At 32.9% G+C, this 24,102-nt stretch overlaps 1 protein-coding gene across 1 annotated transcript in view; it reads left to right on the plus strand.

Moving 5' to 3' along the window:
• Positions 1-24,102, plus strand: part of LOC126883470 (endochitinase) — a 38,619-nt gene that overhangs the window by 11,709 nt on the left and 2,808 nt on the right. Inside the window, exons 4-10 of the mRNA XM_050649037.1 lie at positions 3,776-3,941; positions 10,199-10,421; positions 10,931-11,054; positions 11,391-11,588; positions 11,657-11,738; positions 22,921-23,132; positions 23,197-23,433. Of these exons, the coding sequence (XP_050504994.1) occupies positions 3,776-3,941; positions 10,199-10,421; positions 10,931-11,054; positions 11,391-11,588; positions 11,657-11,738; positions 22,921-23,132; positions 23,197-23,433 (1,242 nt within the window). The remainder of the gene's footprint in view (positions 1-3,775; positions 3,942-10,198; positions 10,422-10,930; positions 11,055-11,390; positions 11,589-11,656; positions 11,739-22,920; positions 23,133-23,196; positions 23,434-24,102) is intronic.

Raw genomic sequence — 24,102 nt, forward strand, 5'->3', positions numbered from 1 at the left:
TTTACCGGTAGAGTTCCTGGACACCCTGCATCGTGTATATAGCCCAGGAACCGAAGCTTTTCACCTCGCAATTTTTACAGAATGAATCGATTTGCTTGAAAATTTGAGAATAAGTATTGGATAGTCAAAGGATCAAAATCTATATGATGCCGAAAGGCGCTTTTACCATGGGGGTGGTTGCCACCCCATCTCGGGATGGAAATTTTTTATTATATTTTGGCTACAAAACTTGATAAAAACGTTCATTCTAAGCAAAAAATGTTCTATACATTATTTTGATAAAATTAATAGTTTTCGAAAGTTTTCACTCTAATGGCATATAGCATATCCCACCAGAATGAAAACAATGGGAACCTTCTCTGGTTACACCTCCGAGGCTTCTACAATTTGCAAGCCATACGGATGCTGAGACTAAGGAAGATGAGGGAATTCTACAATTTACAATTCACGTCCCATCTGCTCAGCGCGGTAAAGTTCCAACGAGACTGGTTCCCTTCATACTCCACACAGAGTAAATGTAAATCAAAAATGAATAACCATTTTCAATTTCGTTGCAAAACGAAAATACAGCCGAACCATATTCCAGTCCAATCAGAGAGTGCTGCAAGCACCCCTACCGGTTTCGAAACTTATTAGTCTCTCATCAGGAGGCACATATGCTGCTCTCCCTGATCCAACCAAAACAAACCCCAGCGTGCAGTCCCGAATTGCAACGAACGAAATGGCATAGATGCCCTAGCGGCAACTGCTAGCAAAAGACTAAGTTTTCACTCTAATGGCATATAGCATATCCCACCAGAATGAAAACAATGGGAACCTTCTCTGGTTACACCTCCGAGGCTTCTACAATTTGCAAGCCATACGGATGCTGAGACTAAGGAAGATGAGGGAATTCTACAATTTACAATTCACGTCCCATCTGCTCAGCGCGGTAAAGTTCCAACGAGACTGGTTCCCTTCATACTCCACACAGAGTAAATGTAAATCAAAAATGAATAACCATTTTCAATTTCGTTGCAAAACGAAAATACAGCCGAACCATATTCCAGTCCAATCAGAGAGTGCTGCAAGCACCCCTACCGGTTTCGAAACTTATTAGTCTCTCATCAGGAGGCACATATGCTGCTCTCCCTGATCCAACCAAAACAAACCCCAGCGTGCAGTCCCGAATTGCAACGAACGAAATGGCATAGATGCCCTAGCGGCAACTGCTAGCAAAAGACTAAGTTTTCACTCTAATGGCATATAGCATATCCCACCAGAATGAAAACAATGGGAACCTTCTCTGGTTACACCTCCGAGGCTTCTACAATTTGCAAGCCATACGGATGCTGAGACTAAGGAAGATGAGGGAATTCTACAATTTACAATTCACGTCCCATCTGCTCAGCGCGGTAAAGTTCCAACGAGACTGGTTCCCTTCATACTCCACACAGAGTAAATGTAAATCAAAAATGAATAACCATTTTCAATTTCGTTGCAAAACGAAAATACAGCCGAACCATATTCCAGTCCAATCAGAGAGTGCTGCAAGCACCCCTACCGGTTTCGAAACTTATTAGTCTCTCATCAGGAGGCACATATGCTGCTCTCCCTGATCCAACCAAAACAAACCCCAGCGTGCAGTCCCGAATTGCAACGAACGAAATGGCATAGATGCCCTAGCGGCAACTGCTAGCAAAAGACTAAGTTTTCACTCTAATGGCATATAGCATATCCCACCAGAATGAAAACAATGGGAACCTTCTCTGGTTACACCTCCGAGGCTTCTACAATTTGCAAGCCATACGGATGCTGAGACTAAGGAAGATGAGGGAATTCTACAATTTACAATTCACGTCCCATCTGCTCAGCGCGGTAAAGTTCCAACGAGACTGGTTCCCTTCATACTCCACACAGAGTAAATGTAAATCAAAAATGAATAACCATTTTCAATTTCGTTGCAAAACGAAAATACAGCCGAACCATATTCCAGTCCAATCAGAGAGTGCTGCAAGCACCCCTACCGGTTTCGAAACTTATTAGTCTCTCATCAGGAGGCACATATGCTGCTCTCCCTGATCCAACCAAAACAAACCCCAGCGTGCAGTCCCGAATTGCAACGAACGAAATGGCATAGATGCCCTAGCGGCAACTGCTAGCAAAAGACTAAGTTTTCACTCTAATGGCATATAGCATATCCCACCAGAATGAAAACAATGCATTTTAACTCTAGTTTTCTAAAAAACTACCTAATCATTTTAAGCCACTTAAACTTCTAGAATCTATTAATGATACATAAATAAAGAAGAATGAATAAGACCAATGACTAAAATCACCGCTAACTTACATTATGATGCTTCCAATTGGATTTTTTTTTTTTTCAAAAAAATATATTGATTTTTTAACCGTAACTTTTTTATTTTTTGTCTGGTAGAAAGTCTGGTAAAAAAGAGTTTTGTAGGTTTTTACAAGATCTATAAGGGTATTATTATTAAATCTGTTAAAAGTCCCCAGTCGCAAAAAGAGGTGACTATGAAAGGGTTGGTAAAGATGGTTTTTGCATGTTATTACAAGTTTTAATTGTCAATAGTTCACTGAATTTTTGTCGTAAAAAAAATTTTTGCAAACCAGGCTCTTGGGAATTAAATAAACTATAATTTTATTATTAAACATTTTTCGTATCTCTGATGCTAATCTTTCTATTCTGAAGAAAATGCCATTTTTTTCCAAACTACAAAAACTCTTTATTCCATTTTTTTTAAACCAATCATTCTAGGCCGGTCAAACTTCTAGAGCCTATTAATAATAGATAAATAAAGAAGACTAAATAAGGTCAATGACTAATTTGAATTAGGGTGGTGATTAGGGCGGTTGCTTCCGATCACTTTTTCGCAGAAAAAAATAGGGACTGACGTTCTTTTCATTATAAGTCACTTAATTTTTGAGCTAGAGACTTTTTTCTATTTCTGGAGATAGATATTTTTAAGTACTTTAAATTATTTTGAACAAGGTATCCTCAAAGAATGCATACTTTTCCCGTTTTTTGACTTTGAAACTACAATATTTAGCATTTGACGCATGCAGAAGAGCTAACATATATAATAAAGTATAGCTCGATTACTATTGGTCTTAAAGATAATTTAAAAAAACGATTTTGTTTATTTTTTCAAAAGGTATATTTTTGTTAAGTAAAGTAGTTTTGATAAAACGAAAACTTTTGGAGTTATTAGCAGACAACTTATTAAAAACATTGATTTTTTCGATATAAAATGAACACTTTTGATAGCTAATAAATCTAAAACTATTAATTTCATCACAAAAATATATAGAACGTTTCTTACTTAGAATGGATGTTTTTACCAACTTTCGTGGTCAAAATATAATAAAAAATTTCCACCCACCAGATGGGGTGGCAACCACCCCCATGGTAAAAGCGCCTTTCGGCATCATACAGATTTTGATCCCTGGACAATCCACTACTTATTATCAAATTTTCAAGCAAATTGATCCATTCTGTAAAAATTGCGAGGTTTTGTCCTATTTTAAGCTTAATTACTTGGACTAATAAGAGAATCCTTAATATTTAGTTCAGCGGGATGCTATTCTTCAAGGTGTGAAATTTTATCAACAAGGATCTACCTGTTATGAAATATGGATTATTATGGAATAATCCCTTGTTTATTTAAGTAAACATCTCCACCAATAGTACCCCGCTGAACTGACTATTAACGACTCTCTTAGTTTGCTTGCAAACTATAGCTTGGTATCCTTACTTCCACAATTTGCATTTTAGCTGGATATTGAACAAAATGGATTCAGAAACTTTAGTGATATTAAGAAAACTCATCCCCACGTTAAATTAGAAATAGCAGTAGGAGGGTGGGCCGAAGGTGGATCTAAGTATTCCGCACTGGTAGCTCAACAGGCAAGAAGGGATTCTTTTATCAGCAGTGTAGTTGGTGAGTGTATTATTCTAGAAAACATTTGTTTTATTAAGTTACACTAATTAGCAATTAAAACACAAGTAAGGTTCTACAAGCTTATTTGCTCGCTGTGGAGCAAAAGGCTTCTTTTGGCTTGGTGAGGTCTTCTCCAGTGACAAGACCACTTTAACCGTTTGTCAGGTTAGCTGGCCAGATCCCAGATCCCAGATTGACATGATGTTCAATTCAATTCTGTCTCATGTTCTTCTTTGAGTTGAATACTACATGTACTCCCCTCTGTGGCTCAGTGGTAAGAGCGCCTACCTTTGGATCGAAAGATCCGAATGGTCGTGAGTTCGAATCTCACCAGGGTCAGAGATTTTTCGTTTATTATAAATTAATAAATAAAAATAGTTTCTCTCCTTGTGGGATCGGTACTCACCGAAGGGACCGCAGACGTTCGGATACAATTAGCGTCGCTTTAGAAAGACAGTGACGTCGACTTTGCAAAGTAACAAGACACTTACTCAACACACACACACACTACACATTACTCCCCTGAGTTAGTGATAAGTTATAGTATAAAAAATCATTATGAAATTGACTGGCCAGTTGGTTGGGAAAACCAGTGCGAATAAAACACAACACACAACACACAAACACAATACTGCATGTATAGTGTATAGTTCATGTCTTTTTTTCTATTGTTTGTTTATATTCTTCGTCACACCAAAGCAATTTTCTTTGATGTTTTTTTAATTCCTATCACTCTTTCAGCCAACATTAGTATAAAATATGTGTTTTAATTCCTGAAGTTAGTATATGTATATGTTTTCCATTCGTCTATTATTTATTACAACGGTATCAGAAGGCTCTATGTTTGTTACTGTCCTAGAATATATATTATTTCTATTTTCAAATATTTACTTTATTTTCATGTGGAGAAATGTGTCATTGTGTTTTTCTGTATTTTATCTCTTTACATATTTCTGTAAGCCACTGTGTAATATTTCTGTATAATATTTCATCAGTCGTCCATAGTTTGTTTGCCTGTTTGTTAGTGTTTTTGAGAATGTCTTCAGTTCGTTTGTTTGTTTATTTATGGTTTGGTGTTGGACTACAATGTGTCAGGATCATTTGGTTTTTTTATCTCTCTCTTCACTTTCCGTATTTCTATTCTTAAATTTGAGCAGACTTAAGGACTCTTTTCCTCAAATACATATACGACAATAATGCAACTATGCAAATAAATGTATAAGAAGGTCTAATAACAATCAAAATAAGAACGGAGAGAGGAGTTAGACAGGGAGACACTATATCTCCAAAAATTTTACTCTTGCATTAGAAGATGTGTTCAATAGTTAAATTGGGAATTAAAAATGATAGCAGATTTTTATGCCATCTAAGATTGGCCGATGACATAGTACTTATAAGCAACAATACAGAAGAACTAATCTACATGCTAAAGAAGCTTAAATAAAAATATGAAAAAGTCTCAACAAGTAAAAAGTTTTCCTGTAGTTGGCTGTATACCATATAATACAAAAAACAGTAAAATCCTGTATAAAAGGTATATTTAAAATCCCTCAAAAGGGTCACATCAAAATCACAACATAACTGTGCTTACGTGCAATGTACATGCTAACCACCAAGATATTGTTTAACAAAAATATGTGGGTCAAAGCCCAGTAAAAGTTATCCGTCAAGGAAACATCGGTTTAAAATGTTACATTTATCTAGGATGTTTAAAATATTTGGCTAATCTGTTTTAGCCAAATATTTTAAACATCCTAGATTAATGTAACATTTTAAACCGATATTTCCTTGACGGATAACTTTTACTGGGCTTTGACCCACATATTTTTGTTAAACAATATCTTGGTGGTTAGCATGTACATTACACGTAAGCACTGATGATGACTGGTAAACCAGTCGAAAACTAGTTATGTTATGATTTTGATGTAGCCTTTTTGAGGGATTTTAAATATATCTTTTATACAGGATTTTACTGTTTTTTTTACGAAAAAGTCTGTTTTAAATTGAACTTAAATAAAATAAAAATGATGACAAACTGAGATAAGTATCACAATCGACTTAGATCGAAGTGAGATTAAAAGTGTCGAAGAGTCTATATACCTAGGTCACACGATAAAACTAGGCAAACAGAATCAAACGGCAGAAAACTAAAATATTCCGAATGACTTAGGTAGCAGTATAGTAAGAAGACTGGGTGATGTGTTAAAAAACAAAAAGATACCAGTAGATCTAAAGAAAAAGGTGTTCAACAATAGTTGTATTCTGCCAGAGACGATGACAGAGGTATCAGCCAATAGATTGATAACGACACAGAGGGCGATTGAACGATCTATGAGGAGTACAGTAAAACCTCGAATATCCGTCAGGGCACCGGACCAAGGGTATGACGGATAATCGAAAAGACGGTTAACAGAACATTAAAAAAAATTAAAAATTCATAGTAAAACTCTCAAATTTCATTTGTATGGTTTGTTTGACAATATTAGAGGGATTTGTGTTCGTACAATCGAATCCATTTAAAATATTCTGAAATCTTTGTTTGTTTTACTGTTGCTTAAGATTTTGCGACGGCTGAATTTCTTAATCGGTATAAGATCATGCAATGTACTTTATTGGCGTCTTCTTGTTGAGAATACCACTCGATAAATTTTTGCACATGCGATGCAGCTTCTCTAGATTATTTACGCAAATGTTTATCAGTTACAATAGGTTCAACATAGCTACAGTCAAATTCCAAGTCTGTGTCAGCTTCTGAATCTGTTTGGTCCGCCTTTGTTGCCATTTCAACGATTTCTTTATCTGATGTCAGCAATGGATAGCCGTTTGTGTCCTCATCATAAATAAAAAAAAAACAGCAAATCCTGTAAAAAAGGTATATTTAAAATCCCTAAAAAGGGCTACATCACAAATACATAACTAGTTTTCGACTGGTTTACCGGTCATCATCAGTGCTTACGTAAAGTTGATACATCCTAACCACCAAAATATAGTTTTACAAAAATATGAGGGTCAGAGCCCTCATGGTGGTTAGGATGTATCAACTTTACGTAAGCACTGATGATGACTGGTAAACCAGTCGAAAACTAGTTATGTATTTGTGACGTAGCCCTTTTTAGGGATTTTAAATATACCTTTTATACAGGATTTGCTGTTTTTGTATTACATGGTATACAGCCAACTGCAGGAAAACTTTTTCCTTGTGGATTTCTAAATCAAATAAACTTTTTTCTTTATTTTTTTACATTAAAATTTTTGCTTATGTAGTCAATACAACTTCTGTATGTACCCTGACGGTTAACAGAGGTGACGGTTAATGGAGAGACGGATAATCGAGGTTCCACTGTACCTCTGAGGGAACATAATACACGAAATGAGTACGTGCGAAGCAGGGACGAAGGTGGAAGATGTAATTAGAAGAATTGCGCAAATGAAATGGAACCGGGTAGGACAAGTGGCCAGACAAAACATCGAAAGGTGGACGAGAAACGTTGTACGTTTGAGACCACGCAAGCACAGTCGCAGTAGAGGAAGACTACAAAAACGATGGCTAGACGACATCAAAGCAAAAATGGGGAGAAACTGGCACCAAATAGCACAAAACAGAGAAGAATGGCGAGACCTTTGTCCAGGAGTGGATGCAAACTGGCTGAAGCAGAAGAAGAAGATTCTTAGTTCTCGTTATTTTTGATTATATGACTTGTTATATTTTGTTTAGTTTCTTTTTTATTCAGTCTTCTGTGTTTAGCAGTTTTTGCATTTATTATACATTGTCATTATGTAGTTTACCAAAAATTCTAAACTGTTGTTTTCCTGCTTCCCTAATTATTTTACATCAAAAGTCATTTGTAGAGGACTAAAATCCGTATTGAAAACAAACGTTAAAATTAAACACGTTCCAAAAATATAATAATAAATATGGGTGATTCCATTTCAAATCACTCAATTTTGGAACAAAAAAATTTTGGATCTCCTATTTTTCTGAAAATTGGTATATAGCATCTGCGGGATGTAGAAATAAAACATTTATAAGGTCGAATTGTCTTCTTCTTCATCTTCTTCTTCTTCTCTTTTTTCTCAAAATGTTATTTTAAGCGATTTTACAATGATTTTTTACATTTTCCTCCATTCCCAAAATACATCATATTCGATTTGGCTGAAAATTTGTCCACAGATAGCCAAAGCATAGGATTTTAAGTAGTAAGAAGGATTTGAATTATATTACAATGCTAAAAAAGTTACATGAAATATCATAGTCCAAAGTATAGGTGTCTACTGCAAGTACAATTAACTCGGAAAATATCGACCTCACGACAAAAATTGTTAAAAAGAAATTGTAATAATTGTAAACACGATTTATTTGGAACAATTGCAGTTTCTACCATTTTTGTCAATAAGTTAAAAATGGCGGAGATATTGAGCAAAATTCTCTCTCTTTTAAAATCAAGATGGCGGCTAACGTAACGAAGGAATTCATTCGCGATTTTAAGCTTAGGCTTCTATTGACCCCTCTAAAGATTATAAAAATAAAATTTTGGGCAGCTCGGCATGCAAGGTCAAATGCTATCCCGACTGAACTAATATACTTTTGAGTCTGATATTATTGCATGTAACTTTTTTTGTATTGTAACATAACTCAAATCCTTCTAACCACTTAAAGTCCTATGTTTTGGCTAGCTGTGTGCAAATTTTCAGCCCAATCGATTATGATGTATTTTGGGAATGGAGGAAAATACCGGGTGTCCACTTTTATTTTCCCCCATTTTAACTGCCTATAACTTCTAAACGGTTCAAGATAGAAATATGCGGTTTTCGCTGGAATGTTTTATTTTAGTAAAAGTTTTGTCTGAATGGATTGAATTTTTTATATCGCTTTCAAATACGAAATAAAAAATGTCGGATTTTTGAAAAAAACTTTGTTGACTTTTTTTAATAGGACACCCAGTATATTTTTTTGTAAATTGAAAGAAAGGTCATTCACCTATCCAGCGATATAAAGTTTTTCAAAATCGGTTGTCAAGTCACTGAATAATTAAGTTTTAAAATGAGGGGTGCAACGTGGATATCACATACCTAAATAACATAACTGAGCAAGAGCAAAATGATATTATGTTATGTGATTTCCACATTGCATCTCTCATTTTAAAAATTAATTTCTCAGTCATGTGGCAACCGATTTTAAAAAATTTTATATCGCTGGATAGGTAAATGACCGTTTTTCAAGACACAAAATATACTGGGTGTTTTAATAACAAGAGTCAACAACGTTTTTTTTTTCAAAAATCCGCCATTTTTTATTTAAAAGCGATATAAAAAATGGTCATTTACCTAAAAACTTGAAAAAAAACGGTCATTTATCTATCCAGCGATATAAAAATTTTTAAAATCGGTTTTCAAATGACTGAGCAATTAATTTTTAAAATGAGAGATGCAATGTGAAAATCACATAACTTGCTTAGTTATGTTATTTTAGGTATGTGATATCCACGTTGCACCTCTCATTTTAAAAATTAATTACTCAGTGATTTGAAAACCGATTTTGAAAAACTTTATATCGCTAGCTAGGTGAATGTCCTTTCTTTCAATTTACAAAAGAATATACTGGGTGTTCCGTTAAAAAAAAGTCAACAAAGTTCTTTTCAAAAATCCGCCATTTTTTATTTCTTATTTGAAAGCGATATAAAAAATTCCATCCATTCAGACAAAACTTTTGCAAAAACAAAACATTTCAGTGAAAACCGCATATTTCTATCTTGAGCCGTTTAGAAGTTATAGGCAGTTGAAATGGGGGAAAATATAAGTGGACACCCGGTATAAAAAACGGTATTTTAACGTTTTCTACACTATAAAATTTGATCAAAAACTTGTTTTGAATCAAAATAACTTGTTATAATGTCCCCTCTATTAAAATATTATTTTTTTCATTGATACTTTTTGATAGAAAATGCAAATTTTCAAAAATCAGAAAAAATTCATAAATTTAAAAAAAAACACCAAATCACTGTAAAATCGCATAAAATAACATTTTGAGAAAAAAAGCAGAAAACTTTTGACCTTAAATATCTTATTTTTAAGTCCCGCAGAAGCTATACACCAAGTTTCAGAAAGATCGGAGATCCAAAAGTTTTTGCCTGAGTGATATGACATCGAATGTACCATATTATACAAATAATAAATTTTATGTATACAAATAATAAATAATTTATAGAATTATAGGTAGTTTCTAATATTATACTTACATCTCTTTTTTCTATTTTTAGCTTTTATGAAGGAATACAATTTGGACGGTTTTGACCTGGACTGGGAATATCCTGGAGCAGCAGACCGTGGTGGTAGCTTTTCTGACAAGGACAAATTCTTTTATTTTGTTGAGGAACTTCGTAGAGCCTTTGACAATGAAGGAAAAGGATGGGAAATTACAATGGCTGTACCGGTAGCTAAATTTAGGCTTCAAGAAGGTTATTACGTACCCGAGTTATGCGAGTAAGTGTCTTTTATTTTTTAATTGGTCTGAAGCGTATTAATGCAAATAGTATGTATAAAAATGAGTGGTTCCCAACTGAAAAAATCTTTTTTTCATTAATAGGTACAAAAACACCCAGATATATTTCAGTTTACAATTTTAGTGTGTGACTTAATGTGTGTTCTATTTTATTTTTTTGCAAAATCAACTTAAACCCTATCCATATTAGGAAAATTTCTTTTCCACTTTGTGACCTATATCATACATTTACTAAAATTTTCAATAAAGAAATAAGTGACATATATCTCTGAAATATTCATCCAGAATATATAAAAAAAAACTTGATAAAACAACATCACTTTGAATCAGACAAACAATTCACATCAATTAATTTTCTTATAATTTAAAAACAATAGTTTGCTTCCCAACCATCTCATAAATATTTTCTTTTTTTCGATAATTGGAAATTGAAATCATTAAAAAATAATCAATACAACTAAATAACTCTTTTTAACGTTAAATTTTGCAGCTTAGTTGATGCTATCCATGTTATGTCTTACGATCTAAGAGGAAACTGGGCTGGTTTTGCCGATACCCACAGTCCACTCTATAAGAGACCTCATGATCAATGGGCTTATGAGAAACTGAATGTAGTAAGTACACTTAATATATTATTCTACACACATCAAAAAAATCTAGGGGCAAAAACAAAATGCTAGATTACAGAAGGATTTCAAATAATTCATTTAAATAATGAAAAATAAGAAATTATAAACAAGTGTCCCGAATATAAAATAAACATTTTATTAGAATTATCGCAATAACTTTTAAAAAAGATTAAGAGAGAACTTTAAAGTCAAAAAATGCTTATTTAAAGCTGTTAATATAGGAGTCCCCTATATTATTTTAATGTGTGTACATATTTACGTTTTGCTTAAAATATTCATGTATTCAACGAATAAGTTTAATTATCTTACACTTTTGTTTAGAACGATGGTGCACAACTATGGGTAGATGCCGGCTGTTCTCCAAAAAAACTGGTAATTGGCATACCCTTCTATGGAAGAACATTCACTTTAAGTGCTGGAAATACGAACTATAACTTGGGAACTTACATTAATAAAGAAGCAGGTGGGGGAGCTCCTGGACCGTACACCAATGCTACTGGATTTTTAGCTTACTATGAAGTAACTATTATAAAACTTATTAAAAATTTTGTGGCTTTGCTAATTATCGTTAATGATTTAAATTTTAGATTTGCACTGAACTCTTGGAAGAAAATAATGGATGGACAAAGAAATGGGACGAACATGGAAAAGTACCGTATGCTTATAAAGGTATAAAAAACTCACTTGATTTATTTCCCTCTCTCTCTCTCTCTTTATCTCTCTCTCTCTCTCTCTCTCTCACACACACACACACACGTTTATCAGCAAAGTCTCTTGATCGTAGATATTTCTTTGACATTGCCTTTTGGACACCATCAAGCCATGTTGTTTTCGGTGTTACTCGTTTTTTCGCTCCAATAACAACTACAGTAGGCGATGCTTTTTGCTGTATTTTTTCTGTGATGGTGTTGTTCTCTCCATCATGTGTTTTATTTTTTCATTTTTTACGTGCATCATTCTAGATATACAGCGTGTCTACTTAAGTTGGAAACATATGGGAAACTTTTTTGTTATTCATTTTACGAAAAAAAGTTATTCTTTATAAAAAGTTCTGAAAGCTCTAAAACCTAAGATACAATCATCAGATATCAAATTTTGTCAATATTGTACGAGGTATGTCAAAAAATATGAACTTCGTTCAAGAGTAAAGTACCTTTATTTCTCTCAATATCGAAAATTCTTATTATGAAAAGTTGTTTGGAAACAAAAACTAAGATTAAATATGCAATTACATGCTTCTAATTGGAAAAAATATTTTCCAAATTTTTCTCAAATTTATTGATAGTAACTTCGTTTTTATTTATTACACATACGATAACTCTTTTATTATTACTTTTACGAAAAAAAGGTATTCTTTATAAAAAGCTCTGTATGTCCTAAGACCGAAGATGCAACCATCAGATATCACATTTTATTAATTTTATACGAGGTATGTCAAAAAATTTGAATTTCACTCAAGAGTAAAGTACCTTTATTTTTTACAATATTGAAAACGGTTATTAAAAAAGTTGTTTAGAATTAAAAACTATGTTTCAATATGCAATAACATCCTTCTATTTGAAATATTGTGAAATATAAAGGTACTATAATCTTGAGCGAATTTCATATTTTTTGACACACCTCGTATAAAATTAATAAAAGTTGATATATCATGGTTGTGTCTTAGATTTTAGACCCTGCAAAGCTTTTTATGAAGAATAACTTTTTTTCGTAAAATGAATAATAAACGAGTTATCATATTTGCAATAATTAAAAACGATGTTGGGTATCCATAAATTTGAGAAAAAAAATTTTTTTTCAACTAGATGTATGTAATTGCATATTTGATCTTAGTTTTTAATTCCAAACAACTTTTTATCATAAAAATTTTCGATATTGAGAGAAATAAATGTACTTTACCCTTGACCGAAATTCATATTTTTGGACATACCTCGTATAATATAGAGAAAATTTGATATCTGATGATTGCATCTTAGGTTTTAGACTATGCAGAGCACTTTATGAAGAATTACTTTTTTTCGTAAAATTAATAATAAAAAAGTTTCCCATATGTTTCCAACTTAAGTAGACACCCTGTAGATCCTAGATTCGTTCCATTGTTTTTGTGAGTTGCTAAGTTTTGCATTCATAAAGTTCAACGCTTTTAAGGTATGCTATATATGTAGTTGTATTTTTTTTTCGATTTAGACCTAGTTTTGGGTAGTGAGGGTTACCCTAGTTACCCAGGGTAGTGAGTTTAGCGCACCTATTATTTTCTTCCCTTTTATGATCCGTTCTTCGATTTGTGTTTCAGTGCGTCAATTTCTTTCCATCTTTGCTCCGAAATATCATCATCATTCTCTTTGTCCTATCCCTATGCGGGATCAGCTTCCCTAATTGCATTTCTCCACACAATTCTATCTTGGGACATATCAATGATAATCTCCTTTACCAATATATCCTGAACTATCGTCTCCCCCCAGGTCTTCTTTGGTCTTCCTCTCCTACTCCTTCCAGGAATTTGCACTTCAGCTATTCTTCGTATTGGGTGATTAACGTTCCCAACATTCAGTTTCGTACATCATAGCCGGCCTTATGGCTGTTTTATAGAATTTTCCTTTCAGCTTGGAATTTTTCTGTCATACAACACTCGCTTCCTAACACTTCATCCATCCAGCCCTAATTCTACTGCATGCATCTCCATCTATTTCTCCATTACTCTGTAATACCGATCCCATGTATATAATTAAAACTATTGCTTTTTACAATTATTTCGCCATCTAAAAATGCCATTTTTAGTAACTTCATCTTTAAATGAACATTCCAAATGCTCTGTTTTTGTCCTAGTAAATTTTAAACCGTTTTCCTCCAAAGCTTGTCTCCACTGTTCCAGTTTTTGTTCTAAGTCTCTTTCACTATTTCCTATTAACACTCCATCATCAGCATACATTAAGCACCATGGAATGTTACCCTGTAGTTTCGCTGTTATCTGGTCCAACACTAATGAGAATAAATACTTACTAAGCACCAAGCCTTGGTGCAATCTTACTTTCACATGAAATTTATCAGTCTCTCCCACAACTGTCCTAACACTAGTCGTTACTCCCTCATACATATCTCTCACAATCTTTACATATTCACCAGGGACTCCTTCCTTATTGAGTGCCCACCACAGAATCTCTCGAGGAACTCTATCATATGCTTTCTCAGATCAACGAATACCATATGAACGTTGGTTTCTTTATTCCTGTATTTTCTCATCAGTTGCCTTATAATGAAAATTGCATCTGTTGTTGATCTGCTCTGCATAAAGCCATATTGATTATTGGATATTACGGTTTCTTCACGTATCCGTCTATCAATAATTACTCTCTCCATTATTTTCATGGTGTGGCTAAGTAGTTTTATAGCCCTGTAATTTGTACATTGTTGTATGTCTCCCTTGTTTTTGTAAACATATAGTAATACACTTCTTCTCCATTCGTCTGGCATTTGTCCAACTTCCATAATTCTATTAAATAGGCCTGCTAGCCAACTTGTCCCTGTCTCTTCCAATGCTCTCCATACTTCCCCAGGAATATCATCTGGTCCGACTGCTTTTCCTTTCTTTATTTTTCAAGCGCTTTAGCCACTGCCTCATTTGTTACTTTGGTCACCATTGCTGTTACTGTCTACTTTAACTCCACAGACTGTCTGTCAAATTCTTCATTTAATAAACTATCAAAGTACTTTCTCCATCTTTTTTTTTAAATCCTTTTCGTGAAATAGTATTTTATTATTTTCATCTCGGATACATCTAATCTGATTAAAATATTTTGCTTTCTTTGCTCTCTGTTTGGCTATATTATATATTATCTTTGTTTCTCCTTCCCTAGTGATAAGTTGATCGTATAGGTTTGAACACGCTTCTGCTTTAGCTTTTGCTACTGCTACTATCGCTTCCTTTTTGGAACCCTTCCCTTTTGAAGTTTTCTTACCACTTTTTATATAATTTTCCCTTCTTTTTTATTATTAATATCTTTGCTCCGAAATATATTATGACCAAATTACCTTTCTATCTTTTAAGTTTACTTCATCGTTCTCAACTCCTCCTACATGTACCGGGTGTCCCAATAAGAATGGCTCTTCGCCATATCTCGGGAACCGTTTATAGTAGAGCTTTAAAATAAAAAATTTTATAACAAAAGTTGCCTCAGGAAATCCTGGAAATTAAAAAAAAAATTAAAAAATCTAAATTTTACAAAATTTTACTAATGAAAGGGCACTGGAAATCAGATCGTCGTATTCTTCATAAAATTCTACGCATATTTGATTTGACAAGTTTAGGTCTACCTTTAGAAATAAGAGGTGGGGGGTGAGTGGGAACCTTGTTACGAAAAACTGGCTGTGAGTCCGGTTCTGCTTAATCAAATTTTGTAAACTTGGTCTTGTTGAAGACAGATCTTTTTCGTTAATGTAAAAGTTATGATTTCGAACCAACTTACTGAGTAATATGCCAGCTAAAAGGCGTTATTTAATTTTTTTCAGAAATCTAGTGTTTCTTGGAAAATATTAAATACAAACATGCATTTTTAATACCATATTACAAAATTAGACAAAATTAGCAACAGAATAGCGAAAACCGCATGTTAATACCTTTTTTCTATCTCGAGATATCTTACAAAACGTGTAAATTTAAAAACATAACTGTTACTGTCACCGGTAAACGAAATTCATTAAAAGTAGTGTGCTATGGAAACAACAAAGAAACATTTTCCAGCTGTCAACGTATATTAGGTCTTTTCAACGCTTCTCATTTGTTTGGAGCCTCGTTCATATCTCGTATATTAATATTATACACGGATTATACGGCATATGACAGAGGCTCGAAACAAATGAGAAGCGTTGAAAAACCCTATTACAAAGAAATAAAAACAACTATTTAGTGATGACATAAACGTTCAAATTTTTGCCCATCATTTTCGTTGCAAACATTTACTCTTTCAAGAGTAGATTGAACAGCAGTCTCAATTTCTGCTCTCGATATGCTTTGAATGGCGTTTACTATTCTCTGGATAATGTATTCTAGAGTAGTGTATGATGGGCAACAATTTGAATATTTAGGTCGTCACTAAGTAGTTCTTTTTGTTCTGTGTTATATTTAATTTTAATAGTATTGTTTCTCTTTATATTGTTGTTTTAATTAAATATATTTTTATACGTTGACATCTGGAAAATGTTATTTTGTTTTTTTCCACAGCACACTACTTTTCATTAACTTAGTTTACCGGTGATAGTAACAGTTATGTATAAAATTTACACGTTTCTCGAGATATATTGAGATAGAAAAAAGGTATCGACATGCGGTTTTCGCTATTCTATTGCTAATTTAATCTAATTTTATAAAGTATGATTAAAAATGCATACTTGTATTTAATATTTTCCAAAGAAAACTAGATTTCTGAAAAAAATTAAATAACGCCTCCCAGCTGGCTTATTACTTATTAGGATGGTTCAAAATTATCACGCTTACATTGAAGAAAAAGATCTGTCTTCAACAAGAGCCAGTTTTCAAAATTTGATTTAGCAGAACCGGACTTACAGCCATTTTTCATAACAAGGTTCCCACTCACCCCCACCTCTTATTTACAAAGGTAGAGTTAAACTTGTTAAATCAAATATGCGCAGAATGTGATGAAGAATACAATAATCGGATTTCCAGTGCCCCTTCATTAGGAAAATTTTGTAAAATTTAGATTTTTTTATTTTTGATATTCAATTACGCCCTCTAGCGGTGGACCCACAATTATGAAAATAATTTCCAGGCTTTTCCTGAGGCAACTTTTGTTATAAATTTTTTTTATTTCAAAGCTCTACTATAAATAAACGGTTCCTGAGATATGGCCGAGAGCCATTCTTATTGGGACACCCGGTACATGCACATGTATTTCGTTTTTGTTGAATTAAAATTTATACTCTATCGCTTGTATTCTTATATTAATCGCTTTGTCATAAACTGCAGATCTTCTTGCTCCTGTACGATGATACTTGATCGTCCGCGAAATAAAGCTTATGTAGATATATAGGGTTGTGTCGTTTAATGGTATATCCATTCCAGAGCATGATCTCCTCCATTTATTCGGTGCCTCATTCAGGTAGATTCTGAAGAGTGTTGGACTGCAGCCTTGCCTTAGTCCCATATTTATCCTAAAATTCTCGTAGAACTGGTTGTTAATCTTTATTTTTGACCGAAGATTGTTGTAGAATCGTTGTATTGCTTTCACAAGTGCAATATTGATGGATGAACTTTCCAAAATTTGCCACAGTCTACATAGACATACAGTTAGAATTAGATTTAGTCCAAGTAATGAAGCTTAAAATAGGACAAAACCTCGCAATTTTTACAGAATGGATCGATTTGCTTGAAAATTTGACAATAAGTAGTGGGTAGTCCAAGGATCAAAATCTATATGATGCCAAAAGGCGCTTTTACCATGGGGGTGGTTGCCACCCCATATCGTGGGTGAAAATTTTTTGTTATATTTTAATCGCAAAGGTTGGTAAAAACGTTCATTCTAAGCAAAAAACGTTCTATACATTTTTTTTATCAAATTGATAGTTCTCGATTTATTCGTTATCGAAAGTGTTAGTTTTATATCGAAAAAAATCAATGTTTTTATTAAGTTTTCTGCTAATAACTCCAAAAGTTTTCGTTTTATCAAAACAACTTTACTTAACAAAAATGTACCTTTTGAAAAAATAAACATAACCTTTTTTTTATTTTCTTTAAGACCAATAGTAATCTAGCTATACTTTAATATATGTTGGCTCTTCTTCGTCAAATGCTAAATATTGTAGTTTCAAAGTCAAAAGACGGGAAAACTATGCATTTTTCGAGGACAACTAGTTCAAAGTACTTAAAAATATCTATCTCCAGAAATTAAAAAAAAGTCTCTTGCTCAAAAATTAAGTACCTTATAATGAAAAGAATGTCAGACCCCATTTTTTTCAGCCAAAAAGTGATCGCAAGCAACCCTCTAATCACCACCTTAATTAAAATTAATCATGAACCTTATTTGGTCTTTTTTATTTATGTATTATTAATAGGTTCTAGAAGTTTGACCGGCTTAGAATGATTAGTTTAAAAAAATGGAGTTAAAAGCGAATAACGAATTTTTGTAGTGTCGAAAAAAATGGCTTTTTCTTCAGAATAGCACAATTACTGTCAGAGATACGAAAAAATGTTTAAATATGAAATTGTAGCTTATTTAATTCCCAAGAATCAGGTTTGCAAAAAATTTTTCTACGGCAAAAATAGAGTGAGCTATTTACAATTAAAACTTGTATTAACATGCAAAAACCATCTTTACCAACCCTTTCAAAGTCACCTCTTTTTGCGACTGAGCATTTAAAAAGATGTATTATGAATAGACCTATAGATCTTGTAAAAACCTACAAAATTATTTTTACCAAACTTTCTAAGATAAAAAGTAAAAAAGTTACGGTTAAAAATCAATAGATTTTTTTTTTTTTTAAGGAGAAATCCAATTGGAAGCATAATAATGAAAGTTAGCGGTGTCTTTAGTCATTGACCTTATTCATTCTTATTTATTTGTGTATTATTAATAGATTTTAGAAGTTTGACTGGCCTAGAATGACTAATTTTTAAAAAACTGGAGTTAAAAGCGAATAAAGAATTTTTGTAGTTTGGTAAAAAATGCAATTTTCTTCAGAATAGAAAGATTAGCATCAGAGATACGAAAAAATGTTTCAGTATAAAATTGTAGGTTATTTAGTTCCCAAGAACTTAGTTTGAAAAAGAATTTTCTACGGCAAAAATTGAGTGAAGCGTAAATGAGTATATCGAAAAACATTGATTTTTTCTATACAAAACTAACACTTTCGAGAGCGAATAAATCGAAAACTATTAATTTTATCACAAAAATGTATAGAACATTTTTTGCTTAGAATGAATGTTTTTATTAACTTTTGAGGTCAAAATCTAATAAAAAATGTCCACCCCGAGATGGGGTGGCAACCACCCCCATGGTAAAAGCGCCTTTCGGAATCATACCGATTTTGATCCTTGGACTATCCACTACTTATTCTCAAATTTTCAAGCAAATCGATCCATTCTGTAAAAATTACATTATATCTACTTTTATTATCATTGACCGTAAATGTTTTTTAAACTTTATTCTTCTTCTTAGCCTTCTATCGTCCACGTTTGGACATAGGCCTCTCCCAACTTCTTCCATCGGTCCCTATCCTGAGCAACATATTTCCAATTCGTTCCGGCTACTCTTTTAATATCATCAACCCACCTCATCTGTGGTCTCCTCTCGGTTGTTTACTTTGGTAAGGTCTCCAGTGTTGTATTGTTGAATTACAACGTTGGTCTTTTTGTCTAGCAGTGTGGCCTGCGAAGCTCCCTTTAAGTTTGGCAACTTTTGTTGTTATGTCCTCGACTTTTGTTTTTGATCTTACCCAGTCGTTCCTCTTTTTATCTGACAGTCGTATACCTAACATTGCTCTTTCTATTGTGGCTAGTTTATTCATATTTGCCTTGGTTAGGGTCCAGGCTTGGCATCCACATGTCGTGATAGGAAGGATGCACTGGTTGAACACTTTGATCCTCAGGTATTGGGGTATTTTGCGGTTCTTAAGTATCCAACTAAGTATTTCAAATCCTGCCCATGCTAGTCTCGCTCTCCTAGTAATTATCGCACTTTGGCTCTCTTTATCAAATTTCAGGATTTGTTCTAGGCAGATATATTGTTATGCTCTACTTTAACTATTTATTTAGATTGATTGGCAAATTTTTAATTCAATTAATTAATCAATTACTTTAATCACTGCCTATGTAAAACAAAACTAAATTTAAATTAACTATTCCAATGAATTTTATTCTCAGGGCCAATTTTGTATTTGATACAATACCTATGATTTGTGACTTCTAGTATTTCTAGTTACTTACTTCTTCCAGGATGGAACAGGGAAATTAAAAGCATTCAATATCATCTAAATGTAATATATTATTCATTTACCAAATAAGCCGTGTACATATGATTTAAAAAATACTAAATTTAACTTTGTTGCAACAATTTCTTACGTAATAAATCAAACTTTAATTCTGATATCTCATTGTTTTGACAAATAAAAATTATTTAAATAAATTATTATTTTCTCATATTAAATTTAATAAATTTTATTTTTATTCATTTGAATTGAATTCTTAAATTTGAAATGACTAACTGCGTTATAGTAATGTTCAATAAACAAATAAGCAAATATGGTTCTGATATAAACAAATTCTCTCCCTTCCGACAAATGATTTGATTAACCTTTTTGTTTCTTCACTTCCTCTTTTTCCGGATTGCGTGATCCTCGATTCTCCCAACGTACTCTCTGGATGTTGCGAAAAGGTCCCTCTCGTCCAAACTGCTTCCAAAACAACACACAGGAACTTGCTCGAATTATCTTACTCAATTTTCTCCTTGCTTGATATCTTGTGCAGATAGATATCAATCAGCTACTCGTTCTAGACAAAACAAAGGTATCTCCCTCGGATCATGAAAACTAACTTTTCAACCGGTCGACAATTTGGTTTCAACTTGATTCTGCTCGCAAAAGCCGATCACAACAATATACACTGATCTCTCACTTTTGGAAACTCGACTGCTCTCCTCAGATATCCATTATACACTGACCCTCTCTTCTCTCGAAAATTCAGACTCCAACTTTCTTATCCCTTCTACCGATCTTTTCCACCCAATCAAAGACAAGCCTCTCTCAAAACCTTCCACACTACATTTCTGAAGAACCAAATATTTTTCTATATAACTTTCTAATTTGTCAAATTTTAAGAAATATCATAATTAGATTTTTTCTACATATTACTTTTACTTCTAAAAACTAAAACAATATGTTTACCATTATTAAATCTTTCCGGAAACATTTTAAAAACATTATTGTTCTCGCCAAACGATATGTCCACTGTCTAATCCCAAAGTGTTTGTTAGTGTACCAATTCATTTCGTCGAATCATTATCACTAATCGTTTTCACTTTCTCGAAACACTGTCTAATAGCTAAATTAAATTGGGGTGAGAATCTATGATCTAATGGTCTTTGATATACATTTAATTTTCTTTTTAAATGATGAACTATAGTTTTTTTTAATTAAAAAAAAACAATTCTTCAACAATACAGGGTGTTAGTAAATAAGTATGAAAAATTTTAAGGGCTAATTCTACATGAAAAATTAATACCAGTTTGCTTTATAAACATATGTCCGCAAATGCTTAGTTTCGGAAATACTGGGTGTTGAACTTTTTATTTCAAACTGCTAATTTATTTATTGCTCTAAGACTAGTTAAGCTATGAAAATGAAATTTGGTGAGATTTGAGAGATAGTTATTGTGAATTTTTTGACATACCATTTATAATTTTGTATTCATCATTGGCGCGCCTACGGGCAATGGTCTGAATTTTTTAAAGAAAAAAATAGTACGCCACTGAGATCTTTCGAATTAAAAATTATTTTTAAATTCCACGTCTAATTTATGATAAAAAACCTTTCTTGCCTTTTTTCATATGATGCACCGTTTTTATGCAGAAAAATAAAACATCTTGGCGCGTATTTTTCATTTCTTAATACATCATCAAGAACTATCCAATAAAATGAATATAATAATACTAAACTAGAACAATAACAGAAAATATTACTAATAAGATTTCAACTAGGTGCAAAGCTGCAAGAAATGTTTAAAATGATCTCCTTTACAGATAACAGAAGAATTTTATATTCATCATTGGCGCGCGTACGGGTAATGGTCTGAATTTTTTGAAGAAAAAAATAGTACGCCACTGAGATATGTCAAACTAAAAATCATTTTTGAATTCCTCGTTCAATTTACGTCAAAAATCTTCCTTTCCTTTTTTCATACGAGGCGCCGTTTTTATACAAAAAATAAAACATCTTAACGCTTATCAGGTATTTGAGGTAGTTTCCATATGCATAGAAACTTAGTTCAAATACTTTGTAAACGTTAAGATGTTTAATTTTTTTGCATAAAAACGGCGCCGCATATGAAAAAAAGGCAAGAAAGACTTTTTGTCGTCAATTGAACGCGAAATTCAAAAATGATTTTTAGTTTGACATATCTCAGTGGCGTACTATTTTTTTCTTCAAAAAATTCAAACCATTACCCGTACGCGCGCCAATGATGAATATAAAATTCTTCTGTTACCTGTAAAGGAGATCATTTTAGACATTTCTTCCAGCTTTGCACCTAGTTGAAATGGTATTAGTAATATTTTCTGTTATTGTTCTAGTTTAGTATTATTATATTGGATAGTTCTTGATGATGTATTAAGAAATGAAAAATATGCGCCAAGATGTTTTATTTTTCTGTATAAAACCGGTGCATCATATGAAAAAAAAGGCAAGAAAGGTTTTTGATCATAAATTAGACGTGGAATTTAAAAATAATTTCTAATTCGAAATATCTCAGTGGCGTACTGAATTATTTTCTTTAAAATAATTCAGACCATTGCCCGTAGGCGCGCCAATGATGAATACAAAATTCTTAATTGTATGTCATAAAATTCGTAATAACTACCTCTTAAAAATCACCAAATTTCGTTTTCATAGCTCAACTGGTCTTAGAGTAATAAATAAATTGGCAGTTTGAAATAAAAATTTCAACAGCCCGTATCTCCGAAACTAAGCATTTTCGGACATATGTTTATAGAGCAAACTGACATTAATTTTTCATGTAAAATTAGCCCTTAAAATTTTTCATACTTATTTACTAACACCCTGTGTATATTTTTAAACTTAAATCACAGCAATTATGAAGTCAGTAACAATGTGAATGTTGTTGTTTAAGGAACACAATGGGTCGGCTACGAAGATCCAGAATCTGTACAAATAAAAATGAACTGGATAAAATCAAAGGGATACGCAGGTGCTATGACTTGGGCTATAGATATGGATGACTTCCATGGTTTGTGTGGCCCCACAAACGTTTTGATGCATATATTGCATGCCAACATGGACTCTTATAGTGTCCCAGAACCTCATGTATCAACAACAGCAAGGGTATGATCCAATTTATTTATATCACTTTTTTAAGTTTCTTTACTAATATTCATTTAACTTTTAGCCTGAATGGGATCGACCAAAAAGTACAACTTCTTCAGGCAGTGCAACAGTAGTAACTTCATCTACACCTAAACCACCTAAACCAACGTACTCCAGTACGGTTCCCACTTCACAGCAAACCACAAATGGAGCTCCCACTCAACCTACTGCACCTTCGTCATCGTCATATTATCCCGAAGATGCAGATAATTTAACAGAATGTGATGCAGATTTCATGCCACATAGAGACTGTGATAAAGTAAGTTTACAATTAGTATTTTATCGCTGTATTGTGAAGTTCCGTAAATGCCGTAGATATACTCTACAGTAGGTACCAATTTTTCTGGAACCAAATTTAAAAGCTTGGAATAATTAAAAAAGAGAAAAAACATTAAATACAAGATTTTAATGAAATCCGTTCTCTAAAGGCATTTGTATATATGATATATGTGTACATTAAAAGTAATAGGTATAGATGTTATAGTCAAAACTTGAATCTCAAGCACTCATAGGTTTGACTAATTCAGGTACATTCCATGTCAAATCACTCAGGCAAAAAATTTTTGATCTCCGATTTGTCTGAAAATTGGTATATAGCTTCTGCGGGACGTAAAAATAAGATATTTAAGGTCAAAAAATCTTCTTCTTTTTTTCTCAAAATGTTATTTTATGCGATTTTACAGTGATTTGGTGTTTATTTAAACAAATTTGAATTTTCTGTCGTAAAGTATCAATGAAAAACATAATATTTTAATAGAAAGGACTCAAAAATGTCATTATATGGCATTATAACAAGTTATTTTGAATCAAAACAAGTTTTTGATCAAATTTTATAGTGTAAAAAACGTTAAAATACCGTTTATTACATTTTCCTACATTCCCAAAATACATCATCATCGATTTGGCTGAAAATTTGCCCACAGATAGC

This window comes from Diabrotica virgifera, chromosome 4 (assembly GCF_917563875.1).
Source record: "Diabrotica virgifera virgifera chromosome 4, PGI_DIABVI_V3a".
NCBI classification, from domain to species: domain Eukaryota; kingdom Metazoa; phylum Arthropoda; class Insecta; order Coleoptera; family Chrysomelidae; genus Diabrotica; species Diabrotica virgifera.